Genomic DNA, 18601 nt, shown 5'->3' on the forward strand with positions numbered 1-18601 from the left:
TATTATAAAGCATCTAATCTGAAATTAATAGTTGGTTTAATGGTCTATTGACTTCGATGCATGAGCTTCATCGTCACGTTGTCTAACGTTACATTCGGTCGACGTGAGGAAATAAGTGGTCTATCTTCCCTCTGGGTAAGCTATATGGACTGGTTCTGAAAAGCCGTATATCTCATTCGGATCCGATGCACCGCACCTCAGCTATATAGCACTTTAGATCTGTTCGTTGTCCTTGTTTACCTGCGTGTGTCACTGATATCCATAATTAGCTGTAACCTTTACATACAGTGGAATATTTATGCAAGTCATTTATCACGTGGCAGCGACCGTGCCCTACCCGATTATGACGTCACAAGCTGACTAGTATATATATCCGCGGCTGAAGAAACACGCCATATTGATAACATTTGTCTTGCGACGTCAGTGAACGTACGGGCAAATTTATCCTCCGTATTTTTAACATTTCATTAACAACAAAGAATAACATCGTTGTTTACCTGACATCTGAAGAACAAAATGGCACAGACACAACCTCGCCAGAACTTCAATGTGGAGACCGAAGCTGGAATCAACCGCCAGATCAACATGGAGTTGTACGCCAGCTACTGTTACCAGTCTATGGTGAGTAAACTTCAAGTGTATTCTCATTTTTAACTGCAATGCAATAATCAAAATGTATAAGTTAAGTTTTCGATGCATGTCACGATTGTATACATACAGTAGATCTACTCGTATCCAACGATTTACTTTGGTGACCTTGCATTTGTTTACAAGATACATATTCTAAGGGGCCCACGGAGGGATATTTGTGAAGGTTTATTGTCCACAAATTTGAGTTGTCTCCCTTTACACATGACTAACAGTAGCTATTGTAGTGTGTGACAAGGTAGGGCATAGAAACCAAATAAAGAATACTGTCAGTTTGAGTGCAAGATATTGGTTCCCAGTATATGGCAATTTCTTCAACCGTTGTTGATGACTTTGACTAAGTAAACGAATTTGAATATTATTAAACATTTAACTGTTTTTATTTTCAGTCGTTTTACTTCGACCGTGATGATGTTGCTCTCCCTGGCTTTGCAAAATACTTCAAGAAGGCCACAGATGAGGAACGTGAACATGCTGAGAAGTTCATGAAGTACCAGAACAAGAGGGGAGGCAGGGTTGTCCTTCAGGATATCAAGGTAAATTTAACAGGCACATTTTCAAATCTGAAATTTTTGAAATGAAAGTAGCAGTGGAATGATGGGATTTTACAAATAATCGTTCAATATTCATGGTAAACACATAACACGCTTTCAAATTGTAAAATATTATAAAAAAAACTATTTTATTTATATGGTTTATTTACCTCCAACAGAAGCCCGACAAGGATGAGTGGGGAAGTGCCCTGGAGGCCATGCAGGTTGCACTGGCTCTGGAGAAGAACGTAAACCAATCTCTCCTGGACCTCCACGCTGTTGGGGACAAACATGGTGATTCTCAGGTGTGTAATTCTTCAAACGAAATTACGCTAAATATTGAAAATCATCAAATATTTCTCAAAAGAGGTTCAGAAAACTACATTATCTTTGCTCAATGCAACGACATTTCTATGTTGATAAAGATAATATTATTTCGTAGAAAAAATTGAAATCATGTTTTTGTTGTTTGGTCACCATTCAATATTTTATTGTTGTTTTATTTTTTCTCTCCAGTTCATGGACTTCCTTGAGGGCGAGTATCTGGAGGAACAGGTGAACGCCATCAAGGAGATCTCGGACCACATCACCAACCTTAAACGTGTGGGACCTGGTCTTGGGGAGTACTTGTACGACAAGGAGTCCATCAATGAATCCTAAACCCGAGACGCTCCGCGTGGAAGCTTCTTGCAGTGTTGAACATTTTGCCCAGAATGTGTTGCCTACTAAAATACCTTATAAACACTCTGTTACATGTGAATAACATTCCTGGAAGAACTTTTTTGAAAGATTAATGCCAAAAACATTATAAAAAGAAATCATGGGCACAAGAAAGAAAAGAGATGAAAATAATAAAAAAAAAAATGTAAAATTTTAATCTTTTGTTAATGTTTTTGTTTTCTGTTTGAAAGACTTGAGTGAATGCCTGGGATGAATCTCAAAAAAAGAAATAGTAGTGGTAGTTGGATAAGAACTTTAAAAAAAAGAAGAAAAATAATAGAGAGCATTTAAACGGCAAAATGGGCCCAGGTCATTTGTATTGAAAGGTGGTCAGTATGGGCAGAGTCCATTTTCAGAATTGTCCCTCATTGACTGAAGTCTTGTTTGTAATAATTTGATAGATATGGCTTTATCACAAGAATTAAGTCTGCAGTGCAGATTTCAGTACATTTCGTATGAGTGTTATTTGGTAGTTGAAATCTGTATCCATGCAGTTATTTGGTAGTTGTAATCTGTATCCAGTTACTTAGTAGTTGTAATCTGTATCCAGTTACTTAGTAGTTGTAATCTGTATCCTGGGCCCACTTGTATAAAACATCTCAAAGTTGAGCAAAATCTCAAGCAATGTATTGCGTATGGGAAATCTCGAAGAGTTGAGATGTTTTATACAAGTGGGCCCAGTTACTTAGTAGTTGTAATCTGTATCCATACTGTAGAGAATTGTTTAGTGAACCACTTAGTCTATGAAAACGCTTGCTTCAACACCTGGCCACAGCAAAGATGAACATTTTTAGCCTCTCGACCGATTCCAGCCTTCAGTTTCAGGGTTATGCAAACTTTCCCATAGCAAGTAATGAAAATCCATGTATTAAGAACTAATTTCCATCGAAGATTTACATGATATATCAAAGTGCTATTTGTGTTTGATTTTACATACTGACAAGATCTCAAGTAGTCTTTAAGAAACTAGTTTGGACAAACGCAGTGAAACCCGTAGATCTTATTTCTGGGATATTGAAATATTCTAAAGTGGAAAACTATATGTCGGGGTAGTAGAATTTTCAAAGTATGCCTTACACTTTGTATATATTTGCAATGCGTTTAGAAAAAGTTGTTCTGATCCAAGACTTTTATGGTCTCAATTCATGCTCATTGTTTTTCCCCACACTTGACTGTTTAGAGTGTTAAGACCACAGGAATTAGATAATAAAAAAGCATTTTGCATGGTTAACAAAGTTTTGTGATCCAAGCCAATGGAATGGAAGGTCCAAACGAAAGCATACCATATAAATGTTACATATGCATACAGTCGAAACAGGTAAGTTGTCAGCTGTATTTTTGCTGGAGAAGGAGACAATTCTACAAGTTGTATAACAAATGGAAAGTATTTAATTTTCTAGAAATATTGGTACAGAAACAAAATAATCATGCTTCTTCTCGTGATAAATAAATAAATGCATTACTTTTTCCAGGGCATATCGGAAAGAAAGCACGAAAAAAAATACCAAAATATTTAAATAATTAAAATGGGCATTATTTTACTTATCTGCAACCAAGGTTGTGTCAGTGTGACAATAACAATATTCTGGTAACCAATCAATGTTTAGATGAAGTTCCTCAACAACTTTCCTCGGCTAAGAATTTTAGCTCCAGTAAAGAATTTGAAATTGTACAAATGGTGGGGCTGAGCCAAAAGTGGGCAATTTGGCTATATTTCTACAAACGACTTCTTCTGTAGAACTATGCACTGGATATCGATAATATTTATTCAAAAACATTCATGGGAGGCAGGGATTCAAAATTGTACAAATGGTGTGGCTGATCCCCCAGGGGGCTGAGGGGCGGGGCCAAAAAGGGTTATTTGGCTAGATTGCTTTAAGCGTCTTCTCTGGAACTAAGAGATGGATATCAACTATATTTGACTGGAAGCATACCTAGATGGTGGAGATTCAAAATTGTACAAATGGTGGGGCTGAGGGGCAGGGCCAAAGGGGGGCAATTTGGCTATCGCTATAAACGACTTCTTCTGTAGAACTATGCCATGGATATCGATCATATATGGTCGGAAGTATTCATGGGAGGCAGGGATTCAAAATTGTACAAATGGTGGGGCTGACCCCCCAGGCTAAGGGGTGGGGCCAAAAAAACTTTATCACATGGAAATAGTTGAGATCCCCTCCCCAAAACTATATATACAATTGTTGGGCATAAAGGGATGAATGCAGTCATGATATTAGAATTGACCCCAAGGTCTGCCCCACCCNCTTTATCACATGGAAATAGTTGAGATCCCCACCCCAAAACTATATATATACAATTGTTGGGCATAAAGAGACAAATGCAGTCATGATATAAGAATTGATCCCAAGGTCTGCCCCACCCTTGCAGACTTAACCCCTGGGTCATAACTTTGAAACGGTTGAGATCCCCACCCATAAACTATATATGCAAATGCTTATCAATCGCTGATATTCTGCCTGTATATGTATTTTAGTCCACTTTTAAGATTACAAGTGTGAGATTAATACCAGGTGAGCGATTCAGGCCCATTGGCCGTTCGAGGACGTGCCAGGTTTTGGTGGTGGAGGAAAGTCGTAGTTCCCGGAGAAAAACCACCAACCTAGTGGTGGAGGGCTAGTGGAAGCAGAATGTCAGACGCCTTAACCACTTGGCCACCGCAGCCCCTGATTTTGAAAAGGAACAAAAATAACAAGGAGGCATACAAAATTGAAATATAGTTTTATTATAAACAAATTTTAACAAAGTGATTATTGCTTTGGTGTTTTAAGTATCGGTGATCACTGAAAACACCATAAACTACTATAAGTATGAGATGATAAGCCGATGATGCTAAAGTATGTAGGATGAAGGTATTCCTAATATTACAAAATAAGTTAAAGTACACTCATGAAAGACGAAGAGTTTTTAAAATCTAAAAATACTCTGCGAAAATAGCTATCATTTTCTCAAGAATTACACTCATCTATCACAAGTAAGGATAACTATATTTAAGGATACAAAAGATATAGCACTATGGGGGAAAATATAGGAGAAACTAGGCACAGAATTGAAACTCTAGTCATTAAATACTACAGGGTAATCTATACTAATACTTCGTCTCTATAACATCAAAGAGTAACTACAGATGTGTTTTTGTTCTCATGTCTCCCCTTACAGGCACATGCATGTTTGCTTTGCACTTATTTGACCTAGAAGGTCACCAAATGGAAGCAGGTACACATTTAGTTTCAAAAAGGAAATTCTTAACAAGTTAAAATGTGCTTCCCATACACTTATCTGCCTTATGAACTAGTGGTAAAGGTCATAGTGACCATACATGTAAGATTTCTTCAAGATACGTTTAACACTTCAAAATAAATCATGGTCAGGAAAAAAAATCATGAAAAAATTCCACTTAATTAGACCTTTGAACTGAAAGTCATGGTAACCCATAGTTACTTAGATAATTAGGCAGTTGTGCATTACACACCTGTGAATGATGCAGGTGTATTTCAATTTTTATCAAGGTACCTTGATGATTTTAAAAAAATTGCCCAGGGAATATGTGATCAGAAGAACTTGCATTTCTGACCTTCTTTCATTTAAAGAGGAGACATAACAACTATGAATCAGGAAGAATTGTGGTCCACACAAATCAAATAAATACTTGGATGCTCTATATCAAGCTAGAATAAAAACAACTTTTAAACATTCACAAATTCTAAGTTTGTAGATAAAAATGGATTTAGTATCATTTATCTAGATGAAAAATAACAGAACATGAAATATCAGGAATGAAAAACTACAAAATCTGGAAATTCAGATGTGACCTTTGTGTTAGTTTGTTTCTGTGTAAATAAACCTAAAGAAAAGTGACTGAAGGAACAAAAACAAATTTCTGACTTATAATATAAAATATGTTTATATTTTGTGAACAAATATGACAGATTTCTCTGACTTTATTAGTTTCATTTTTGCAAAAATTAGTGTTGACTAAGCAGTATCTTTATGGAATGGAGTTAAGTAATAACAGTTGCCTACAACCTGACAAAAAGTAACATCTGTTCAACATAGACATACAGACAGAAATATCTAAGTGTAAAATCTAATCCAAACAAATAACATCTGAATAAAGTACAATGGCTATTAAAATGACAACTTGTTATTAAGTACACTGATTTGTATTTCATTGCACAAGTTGAAAAAATATGTAAATTGAAAAATTGAATCTTCTAGAATAAATAAATAAGAAATAACACCAACATATGTACCAATCATATCATTTCTGTGTAAATACTGATTTTCATAATTCTTTAGAACACATCTAGCACTAAATCTGTGATATATTGCACAATTATTACACATAAATACAGATTATAATATAAAAAAGTTTCCAAGAAATCCAAATTCCAGTTTAAAAAAAATCCAAATAGTCAAATTATGTTTTAGTTTCCTTTCTTAAATCTTGGATGCTATTATCTCAGCTTTTAAAAAATCGCTTTTAATAGTCAATTCCTTTTTTTTTTTTAAATTTCCCATCCCATAATGTTCACATATAAGATTCAAACTAAATTTGACATAATGATCTTATCCTCTAATGCCAAATAGTGCAGTTGACTATTAAATGTGCCAGATGTCCTAAGGGAGGTTACTCTTTGTGACAGGAGTCCAGATAATTTCATTTCTTTTGCAACATCATCTTGTGAACTTGAAAACATGAAATAATATCAAATGATATGTAAAATGCACTGCACTGCAATGTTTCATCTTCACATATAACTTGTGATTTCGGCCATAAACAGATTGCAAACAATGTTAAAGTCACGTAACTGTTTTCATTGCATCATATATATATTCACTTTCCAAATTGCATTGAATTCATCACTTCATATTTCAATAGTCACAAATAAAAAACATATGATGTTAAAAATATTAAATCACATATATATTTAGAATTAACTTAAATTGGTAACTCTAATACTGAAAAGAATATTGGGAAGGTAGATGATGGTTGATTAGTGTCAGTGCTTCATTGTCTATCTTATCCTGCAAATGGAAATAAAACCAAGATTTATGGAATAACCGTACAAACACATTGCAATAACAGAAACAACAACAATAAACTTCAACCATAGGATAAATCAGGACATTATTGATAAAAATGAAACAGGAATGAAATGACCCAAGCCAGTATGACTTGGTATAGATGAATGCTAAAAAGTCTGTTAGTAAGATAAAAAAAAAAAAGTTTCATTTAATAACAAAACATGAGTTACAATCTTATCATGAATTTAAAGTTGATAGGTAAACAACATTTCATAATGTGAAGAATTCTGCATCACAAATAAGGCAATCAAATGAAAGAGAATGAGAAAAAAGGATAAAGCAGTATACATTTTAAAAAGTTCAGTTTCTGTGGCCTTCTACCAATGACCCCAAAACACTGGACAATGAGAAAATTAGAATTACCTTACATATGACCAATGTCAAATTGAAAGATGTCAAGCAGAGGTATGTGGAAACTGTTAGTTTTGCTAATAGCTTTCAGATGCTCTCAGACAACATAAAAATACTTCTAATGCATTAATTCAGACTTGATAATAACAAAAGAATTGGACTTTTGTGACTTTTCATTTATGGATGACCTGATCTGATGGTTGTAATTGTTTTCTTTTCAAACAACAAAACATGCAAAAACTGTCTTTTAATTGACATGCATGCATGATTCAATCCTATTTGTTTTAATATTGAAATTTATTTGATGAACCTTTTTAGCATAGAAGGTTTAATGGGGGGTTTTTCTAAATATTTATCACAAAAGAAAAGGAAATATAATATCCTTGTGTTAAGTTGATCCAGATTTGTTCTGACATTTTTGCAAAGTCAAGACTAATGAATTTTCCAGATAAATGAAAAAACGTTAATTGAAACTGAATGAAGTATCCTAAAAGCAACTTTTCTCTACTAACAACATTCCATACATAGGTATCTACCGGTACTGCATTCTTCTTCACTAACAAACAATAATAACAAGAGGAAAACTATTATAAGTTAACGAAATGTAATATACAGGAACTAATTACTTATTATCAAACCATCCTGTTAATTTTCTCATAATTAGATAACATACTCTTCACTTCGTCTTTCAAAAAAATACCAGTTTTCACATTTGTAAATTAAATCAATACAAGATGTAAGAATTCACAATTGACAAATACCATAAACAACCCATAAATAACATTACATTACATGCAATAAATTGGTCAATCACAGCTGATCAAATTTAATGCTCAAAGTAAGAACAGATGGAATTTCATTTTAATATTCTTTATTAATTTGCAGAAATTAAAAAAAAAAATATCTCATCCTTTATGTTCTATTATTTATTTTCCAAGGTATTTATTTTACCATAAACTATGAAAAAAACTCCTTTTCATAAAATGTGAACTATTTTGTTTTATTTCTAGAATGGTACCATCTAATAGTAAAATGATTCCATTATTTCATATATGAATTACTGGTATGTCTTACCTATACTAATATCAATGGATATCGTATTTTTGTAAGTTATAAAACTACACTCCAAATCAATCCATACATTGTCAGACTAGTTGATAACTAGAACTCATAAAAATTAAAATCTGAATGCACTGTGATGAAAGAAGTGAGACTTCAAATATATTTGGAATTAACCAAAAATCAGAATTAATATTTTTTAAATGTTTACAATTACAAGTCCTTGTTGTCTACAAAGTGTAATCAGTTTACATTAATCAATGTTTGGACTTTTAAATGTTTTTATTTTATGAACATCAAACATTCTACTGTACATAATATGCTAGGTCATAAATGGTTAACTCTTTATTCACATTATAAATCAAAATTACTTTTTTTTAAACTTAACAAAAAATAAATAGGAATTAACAAGGATATGGCATCTTCTTTAGCCAAGTGTTCACTTCGTATACACTTCACTTACACTTGGCTAGCAAAGATGAAGATATGGGGGTGCTAAGATGGAATAACTGTACATCAGATCTACAATTATTACCATGATATGCAGCTTGTAAAACAAAAAGTGATCATAAATTAAAACACAAAATCCATGATTTAACTGCAAAATACCTAAACAAAGAACTACCATGGAGGAAAAATCAAACTTCTACTCTTAATCGTAACATATATTATGAGATGCAAAATCAATATATATAGCACCAAAAAATTCATACATCAGTTTCCTCTAATGGTAAATCAAAGACTTCGTCCGAGTGTGATGAAGACAGGCGCCGGTCCGAGTCGTCCTCCAGGGAATTAGTACTGGCTTGTGTCCCTTCTGAAGTGATTGGATTAGCTCCCTTCAGAAGCAGGCGAGATCTATGTGAGTTTGTAGTTTGTTGTGACTCTTGAGAAGTGGCATCTCCTTGAAAAACTTCCATACTGTCTTGTAGGTGAGCAATGTCCCTCTGTTCCGTGGAACGTTTCATAACGTACCTTGCAGAGAGATGCAGTAACTGAGATTCTGACTGAGAGCACTTGATGATTGAATCTTCCTCTTGAGGTGAATGCACATCTGACAAGGAATGATTCATGCACTCCGTACAGATACCTTCTGTGTTAACGTTACATGTGGGCGGATGATAGGCCCCACTCCCGTGGGGGTAACCTATTCCTCCCGCAGAGTAATACACATTGGGATTGCCGTACTCGTACTGGTTTCCGTCGACCGGGGAATGTCGGTTGTATACTTTGTTCTGGAACTCGTGTGAACCATTGCCAACAATATCACAATTGTCCTGGTCTGTACTATCACAAAGCAATGGCACTAGTGAATCATTAACACGTTTTGTAGATTTATCAGATTCGTGTCGAATTTTTGGGGGACTTTCAATCACAACATCTGTCTTAATATGCAAACAATTTCCAATCTGTGGTGTTTTGCTCACCTGGCCGTTGAGATGTATAGGTTCTGTAATAGGTGGGAAGTCTCCCACTTTGTTTTTACTCACTGGCGATTGTTGGATGGTCTCCAGAACCTGAGGAATTATGATGGAGCGTCGTTTATTGTCCTTGTTCAAGCTGCCAATTCGACTCAAAGCACTTCCGACACTTGATATTTCTGACAAAGTTTCTGGACTGGCTAGTGGTGCAGTGATGGTGTCTGTTCCCAGGTCTAGATATAGCTCTTGTTTGCCAGGATCACCGGGATGCAGAAAATCTTTATCCAATAGGAACCGGTGTTCTTCTGCAGCATGGTCCCAGGAGAAAAGAGGGGGCAATGATTGATGATGTGGCTTATATAATGGTAACTGATTACACACTGGGGCTGTTTTACCTATAGTGAAGTCCTCCTGTATGATCAGTTTGTGATTAGAATTCTCAGATTCCACTGATGGCGAGCGTTTTTGAAGAAAGGCCTTTCTTTCTGCCTCAGTTAATGTCCGGTTAGGTTTCGGAGGTGCCACATTCACCAGAACCTTCAATAAAAAGAGGAAATTGATCAAAAGTCCTCAGGATACTGGCAACAATTCTTTCAGCATGCTTATCATATAAACCTTGAGTTGCTGATGAAAGTTGAGTATGGACTGTGTGGATGAGTTAAGTAATCACTTTAAACCTACAGTATTAGTATAGTCTATATGTTATCTAAATTGTTTTAACAAATCCATCTCAAATTCAGATTCTTTTTCATATGTGAAATCTTACAATGATCATAAAATATGTTCAATATATCCTATATAGTATGCATATGAATTTCACCGATAGTGTCCAACAATCAACATAGTTACATTCACTTTTTATAAATGTAGACAGTAGTGTAAGCTACTTTGGAAATGCAATTTGAAAGTACCGAAGCAATCCTCAATGGGTCAGCCAAGGTAATACAGTATATAACTTTTTATTTAAGAAAAGACAATTTATTAACAATAGGCCCAAGGATGTTGCATCACTCATCTGGCTATTTTGGACATTGAGTTGAAACTGCCCAGTAGTTTGGAAAGAGAGACCCCAAATTTGACCTCTTTTTAACCAGCCACCAGAATTGTCAGTCCTTTTCATGTACAAAATTTAATCCCTGTGATCTAAGTATTCAAGCATCATTTTTTTTTTGATTAATTAATTTGGGAAGCAATGTAATTTAAAGCAGAACTAGGGACAGACAACAGACGGCAGATGAAACACCATCACATATACCAGGGGATATCCCCCTGATACTTTCAACCAGGTGAGTTAAAAGTCAACATAGTATGACAAAAGGGACAATTCTTAACAAATGTGACAATGCAGAAATTGATTTTCAAAAATGAACTGTTACTTATTTGCTGGTCATTTTCATTATTATATTGTTAAAATTGTATATTTTTTGTGGCAACCTTCAAACCCTTTCAACAGTTTGATGGGATTTATGTTTGCCTATCAGGCTAAAAACAAATTTCACAGGCCTACCTTCTCCAAGGCATCCATAACATTGTCAGGCATGTGATCGTTTATCATGGTGGGGGACACAATGACTTCATCAAAGCTGGTGTTGTGTGCCCATACGGCCTGGAACACTGGCTCCCCGGATCCACATAGACGCTTTCTGTAAGTATATACAATCTGTCACAAATTTTTCCAACTTATATTAATCACTCTTGTTGGCTTGAATCAATGCATGCAGAGAGTCTTAATGACGAAGAAAACCAAAGAACCCAGGAATGCAGAAAGGTATTCGGAAGTACTACACCATCACGTGACTTTTAGGTCACTGTGACCTATATATTCCACTTCACTGCGTTTGGTTACACTTTGCATTTAGCTCCATTGCTGTAGTTTTACTTTGTGAACAGCTTTATTTCTCCGATACCAGCAGTTCTATCATCATCAGAGTTTATAGGCAGATACTTCATGAGGAATGTTTCACCATTTATTAAATACAGATTCCTGTGGCCTATATTTTACATGTCACTAACTTTGTTGAGACTCCATTTTCATCCAAGCAAGGGGGGGGGGGCATAATTATGTATGTGTGACAAATATTTTTTTAGTTTTAATATATTTCTTAACAAAAATATTTTCACTGGAATCTAAAACCTTCAATACTTCCTTTCTATTGATGATATCATTCAAGGAAAATATGATGTAAAAATTTGAGAATATTTCCATATTATTTTATATTAATATGTTATTCAATATAAACTTAAACACACAGCAGTCTTCATATACAGTGTATTAATGAATTGTAGTAATTTCTATATAAATATAGCATTACTTATACAACGAAACTGTTGATGAGGAGACTGCCCTGACTATCACAATCTAATGTTCTCTCACTTTTTTCCACGTGGGTGACTCCTGACGACGTGAATGATCTTGCCGGGTGGGTAGAGGGGGCGGTGTGTGGACAGGCCAATCTGGGAGTCGAGGGGATGGGCGGTGTTGTCACGCTCTACCTCCATCTGAATGTCATCTAAAGTCAGCTTCTCTGCATCTTCTGACCCACAACATAACCCTCGTGCTATTATCTTCCACTGAAATAGAGCACAGTGAATCATTGATAGCCAATCTTGTATCAATTAAGTAGATCATTTTGTGGTATTTTCTGTAGTCACTTTTTTCTTTTCAATCTTACCTATGATAGGTTACCCATGTTATTTCTGTAATAAGTAGAATTTGTCACATGTGTATTACTTTCACTGATTCTGCCATATCATAGTATGTAGTGATATGGTCAATTCATCATGGCGACATCACAATCTTGATTTGGTGAGATATCACTGTAATGATTAAGTGATATCACTATGATAAACTAAATTTACTTGGCCACTTGTTTTATAAGTAAGAGGGAGACTCAACACAAGGCCAATATACCTTTGAAACAACCAAAGGTGATAATTTAGAGAGGTTAATAATTTGGTTTACAGTACCCTTAATCATTTGAATAGACCAATTTGACTTAATTTCACCTCCTTTATACATCTATTTTGACCTGTAAGAGAGAACGAGGTGCTGCTGTAATTAAATTACAGAACAACAAATAGAAATCTAAAGACAACTGTTGAACTGCCTTCATCATACTTGAGTAAAATTTACATGATCACATTTTCATGAATATTGAAGTTAACAAAATTTCAAGACTCAATTAACTATAAATCTGATAGCCAACACATTATTTTTTCCGAATCAGTCAAGAAAAAAATCTGTCTCTCAGGCTTATTTTGATTAAAATAATGTCCTCTGACATTTATAATTGAGATTTGTTATCATTCATTCTCACCTTAGGCTGTGTACTATTTTTTATTACATTAATTAAATCTGTTCTCAAAACTTCCAACTGGGAAAGACCAATTCTGAAATAGAATTTAACATGAAAATCAATATCGTATTAATGTCATCATTATTGCGTTTTAAGGCTCTGTTTTACATAATAACTGTGACAAAAATATATTTTATTTAATCCATAATGATTATGAATCTTTAAATTTTTCATGAAAACTTTCACATCTGTGCTTTAAACAGCAACAGATTTTTGCCCACTGTTTTTAGTGTTTGAATAAGTAATTTTCAATATGAAAAAACCCACCTACTAAACAGAACTTGGCTAACCACTACTTGATATTCAGGCAGGTAGTTTAAAGATTGCTAGGGTACCCAATGAGTGCACATGTCTTTTTATTTTAATGTCACACTGAACATATACTACACATTTATGGCCTGTCAGTAGAAAAAGTAAATATATGGTCTATAGTTGGATACATATAACACTTTTACAGCCTGTCAGTGTTGAAGGTTCATCCATGGCCTAACGGTAATATAACTTATAGAAGATTAACATGCGAGATAGAGCCAACATCAATGTTGAGTAGGTTGGTTGAGTAGGCGGGGTACTTCGCTGTGAGTGTGGATACCGAAAGGTATGCAGGGCGATTGAATAAAAAGTTGCATATAAATCCAGGTAGGTTTCAATCACAACACGCTCAAGCGTTACCAATGCGTGGGTTTTTATTACGGTCAACTAGTTTCGACTCTATGTGCGAGTCTTCATCAGGACATTTTTTCAAGATATTTCAGCCCCTGAAGTACTAAAAATGGGGTGCAGTTTTACATTGTTAGTTATTACATGACGTCATCAATAGATAGATAATACACAATAGTGAAGGTCGGGTAAGCCCTTCTTAGATGTTTTAACTTTATAGATATGCTGTGATTATTAAAAATGTCTTTCTCTGAAATTCAAACTTATTGTTCACATGTAGTTTTATATATATTAATGTGCTACGGTATTTCTGTAGATGATTTTATGATATTTATGAATACAATAAACAAATAAACATGCATAATATTATAGTGTTTTTGTTATATATTCGTAGAGTGTTTGTTTGATTAATTTAGTTCATCCTGGCGCCATGTGCCGCTTGACAGTGAAATATTTGTTGGCTGTTTTTCTCTTCTGCCCTCACTTGAAGTGTCTGACGATGAAGTGGTTGTCACTTATCATCAGGTCTTCTTTGAGAGTGTCCATTGTTTCCTCCATGATTGGTCTGATTGTAGATGCCGGTCCCGAAGTTGTTATTCCAGTGTCCGGTCGTACTCTGAATTTTACATTGTCTAATTGTTTTTGGTTAAGGCTTCCGCCGGTTTGTGCCATTTATTGGGCACCGCGGCTAAGTCCTTAGTTGTTTCCTCCTTCACTTCTGGTTCGATTTTATGTAAGGGGTGTTCATTCTGTTGGTGGCGTTTATAATGTTCTCTCCTGCCGTATGCCCGTTTGCAAATTTTGCAAACATAACTTGTCTGCTTTCCTCTGCCTTGTCTGAGATTGACATGTCGGCGCAGGCTCCATAGTGCACCGAACGTGCTCCCACACAGAATGCACGGGAGCCGTAATTTAGGTCTCAGAGCTTTTAGTTTCTTTATGGCTTTATTGTTGGCTGCTGGCTTCGCTATAATAGTTGAGTTCTTTGCTTTTGTAGTTTTTCGTATTTGCCATTATTTCTTTTATTTTAGGTGATGATGTTCATTCCCCACGGTCGTTGTGTTTTCAAGATATGAATCCACACTTCTTCCGTTCTTAGCCGGTTGTTGATGTTATGTATACCTGACACAATGCCTGTAACCATAACGTCATCAGCATTGTGTCCAGGTGCATTGAAATGTGCCGCGACTGGCTTGCGCTCATCTTGGCGCGCAGTGTCGTAGAGGTGATTTCTGGAACTGGTGTTTATTGTGTTGGACGTTTGACCTACGTATTGTAGTTGGCATTTCTTGCAGTTTATGACATATACCGCATTAATGCTCTGACAGTTTATGCTGTTTTTAATTTTGTGTGTTTGTTTGGTGGTGTGGCTAGTGAACGTGTCACATACGTTCATGTGTTTGCAGATTCTGCAGTTTTTTCCACATGGCCGGCTGGCAGATAGTCACTAGTGAAGTCACTGCGTACCAGATAGTTTCTGATTGATTTAGATTTGGTATAGGCTACTAACATTCTTGAGGTTAAGATTTTCTTTGTTTCCGGGTTGTACTTAAGTATGTGTTCATTGTTTCTTATGATCTGCCCTAGGTTTGGGTTGTTTGGGTTAAATGGGAGAACGAAAGGAGTGACTTCGTTCACCTGTTTTTGGTCTTAGATTTCTAATAAACTGATTCTTGTGGTGTTTCTTGCTTTCTCGATAGCTTTATTGATAAGTAAAGGTGGGTAACCCCTATTAAGGAAACGTTCGCGGAGTAGGTGGCATTCTAGTTCGAAGTCTGTGTCTGCGCTACATATTTTTCTGATACGTAATGCCTGGGAGTACGGGATGTTTTCTTTCTGGTGTTTAGGGTGGCTACTTTGAAAGTGCAGATGTTGGAAAGCATTAGTGGGTTTATTGTGGATACGGCTACCTAGTGTCCCATCCTCGTTAAAAAATACAGTGGTGTCGAGGAAGTCCACTGACACTTTACTGATTTCCGACGTAAATTTGATGGTGGCGTGACCTGAGTTTAAGGCTTCTAAAAAGGAGGTAAGGTCCTCTCGGGTGTGTGGCCAAACGAAAAATATGTCATCTATATATCTCCACCAGACCAGTGGGATGTGTTTCTGGGTGTTTCTGGGCAAACGTTGCAAACGGGCATACGGCAGGAGAGAACATTATAAACGCCACCAACAGAATGAACACCCCTTATATAAAATCGAACCAGAACTGAGGGAAGAAACAACTACAGACTTAGCCGCGGTGCCCAATAAATGGCACAAACCGGCGGAAGCCTTAACCAAAAAAAAATTAGACAATGTAAAATTCAGAGTACGACCGGACACCGGAATAACAACTTCGGGACCGGCATCTACAATCAGACCAATCATGGAGGAAACAATGGACACTCTCAAAGAAGACCTGATGATAAGTGACAACCACTTCATCGTCAGACACTTCAAGTGAGGGCAGAAGAGAAAAACAGCCAACAAATATTTCACTGTCAAGCGGCACATGGCGCCAGGATGAACTAAATTAATCAAACAAACACTCTACGAATATATAACAAAAACACTATAATATTATGCATGTTTATTTGTTTATTGTATTCATAAATATCATAAAATCATCTACAGAAATACCGTAGCACGTTAATATATATAAAACTACATGTGAACAATAAGTTTGAATTTCAGAGAAAGACATTTTTAATAATCACAGCATATCTATAAAGTTAGAACCTCTAAGAAGGGCTTACCCGACCTTCACTATTGTGTATTATCTATCTATTGATGACGTCATGTAATAACTAACAATGTAAAACTGCACCCAATTTTTAGTACTTCAGGGGCTGAAATATCTTGAAAAAATGTCCTGATGAAGACTCGCACATAGAGTCGAAACTAGTTGACCGTAATAAAAACCCACGCATTGGTAACGCTTGAGCGTGTTGTGATTGAAACCTACCTGGATTTATATGCAACTTATATAAGAGTAGTGAAATTGGTGAAAGTTTGAAGTAAAGGAAGAAAAAGGAAGATAGAATAAGGAGATAATGACATACTGTATATTTACATCAAATTTCCACCAAATTTTGGATGAGATGACCGATTACTCAAACATAATTATTATGATGAACTGAAATGATAAATACGCCCAGCAAACCTAAGCCAAAGGAGATCTTAATGTGGGGCTTTACCCAAAAAAATAACACCACTTACCGAGGAACAACATCTTTTCCTACAACCACAGAAGTTATGAAGGATTTGGTTTCGTCGACACAAACATCACTGTAAAATATGAAATTACATATTACTACTGTACATATTCTGAATCAGTTAAAATCATTTTTGTTTTGTTTTCATGACTGATGTGTATGCCTGTGTTTTAAACTAACATTAACATCATATTCTGTTCTATGTGTACAAATAATTAAAATCCTTTTTTCTTTTTATTTAATGATCCAAAATTGTATGTGTACTCCTGTCATTCAAAATAACATTTACATTACATCTTCTTTCATTACCTATATGTACCTGGTATTTGTTTTGAATTGTAAAGGTGTAATATTTGCCACTATTTGGTACCTGAGCAGCCCCCCGGGAGGAGAGAAGGCGTAGCAATGGAGAGTAGGGTACTCTTGTCGCAGCAGTATGGCGAGGATGGAAGCTGTACCAGCTCCAAGGGAGTGACCAACCAATACTAAATCATACTTCTGTGTCCCCCTGTCCTGCAAAATCATTTAAAATAGTTACAAATTGGTGTATATATACAGAAGTCTCTGATATTCCTGTGCAAATCTGTCAATACCATTATACCATTAGTATATTTCATATCCCTTTAAAACAAAACTATTTATACAATTTGTGTAACCCAGTACATAGAAATATATCCTCTTCCCTTGTTAAAATACCAAAAGATAAATGAAAAAGATTTTTTTTTTTTTGTCAAAATGAACAAGAGTACTGCGGGGCGGAACAATATAGCCCGTCGAATGCCATATAGTGTTTTATCACATACCTGTTGAATCTTGTTATAGTAATACAAGCAATTTTCAGACCATGAAATACAACGTTCTGTATTGCACATGTGCAATACGGAATGCTGTATTTACCTACTAGCGGATCTTCTTTTTATGGGAATTCCCTTGTCATGGCGAACTGAAAAGTTCCCGGTATTTGCAAAAAGTATCAAAGTTCATAAAATCTTTGTATTGATCTCTACCAAATACGGAAGGTATGTGATAAAAGCAAGACCACACACTTGTGTTTTTCTAACGAATCAGAAAGCACTCATTCATTGCGCGGACGTATATATTTGTCTGCGCAATAAGAGAAAATTTCCGGACAAAAAATCAAATACTGAAATGAACAAAGGGCAAGAACTTTTGCAAAAATTGTTGAATCAAAATTCTTTTAAGGGAGACACAACTTCATATCATGATTATAATGTATACCAAGTTTCAAAGAGATCCGTTCAAAAATGTAGAAGGAGATTGCCAGACAAAGCAAGAGGCCCATGGGCCTGAATGGTCACCTGATATATTTATACAGAGAGTTGATTTTGTTTTTAACATGAACAGAAATATTATTCAAAGTGACAAAAAACAATAAAACCACCTTATTTAATAACTAGCACACAGATTTCAGACTAAAAAGTATTTGAAACTAGCACCTCTGATTCTAAACAAGGAAAATGAAGAAATTTTAGCACAGTGACTCCTTTGAGCCCCACCCTACAGCCCTTGGGGGTAGGGCTGGCTCAAAA

At 35.5% G+C, this 18601-nt stretch overlaps 2 protein-coding genes across 5 annotated transcripts in view; one reads left to right on the forward strand and one right to left on the reverse strand.

The window, feature by feature from the left end:
* The first annotated feature begins 220 nt into the window (after nt 1–220).
* LOC110451581 (soma ferritin-like) lies at nt 221–2055 on the forward strand. Its single transcript, XM_021499687.1, has 4 exons — nt 221–621; nt 1038–1184; nt 1361–1486; nt 1698–2055. The coding sequence occupies exons 1-4, from the start codon at nt 517–519 to the stop codon at nt 1839–1841; spliced, it is 522 nt and encodes a 173-aa protein (XP_021355362.1). The 5' UTR covers nt 221–516; the 3' UTR covers nt 1842–2055.
* A 2560-nt stretch (nt 2056–4615) lies between these two features.
* Nucleotides 4616–18601, reverse strand: part of LOC110451579 (sn1-specific diacylglycerol lipase alpha-like) — an 80670-nt gene continuing 66684 nt past the window's right edge. For all 4 annotated transcript variants that reach the window (XM_021499683.1, XM_021499682.1, XM_021499681.1 and 1 more), the window contains 6 exons: nt 17422–17564; nt 17056–17124; nt 13156–13228; nt 12213–12409; nt 11346–11481; nt 4616–10375 (listed from right to left, as the gene is read on the reverse strand). In XM_021499683.1, coding sequence (XP_021355358.1) covers nt 9125–10375; nt 11346–11481; nt 12213–12409; nt 13156–13228; nt 17056–17124; nt 17422–17564 — 1869 coding nt within the window. In that variant the 3' untranslated portion in view covers nt 4616–9124. The remainder of the gene's footprint in view (nt 10376–11345; nt 11482–12212; nt 12410–13155; nt 13229–17055; nt 17125–17421; nt 17565–18601) is intronic.

Source organism: Mizuhopecten yessoensis, unplaced genomic scaffold (genome assembly GCF_002113885.1).
Source record: "Mizuhopecten yessoensis strain PY_sf001 unplaced genomic scaffold, ASM211388v2 scaffold6135_1, whole genome shotgun sequence".
Lineage (NCBI taxonomy): Eukaryota > Metazoa > Mollusca > Bivalvia > Pectinida > Pectinidae > Mizuhopecten > Mizuhopecten yessoensis.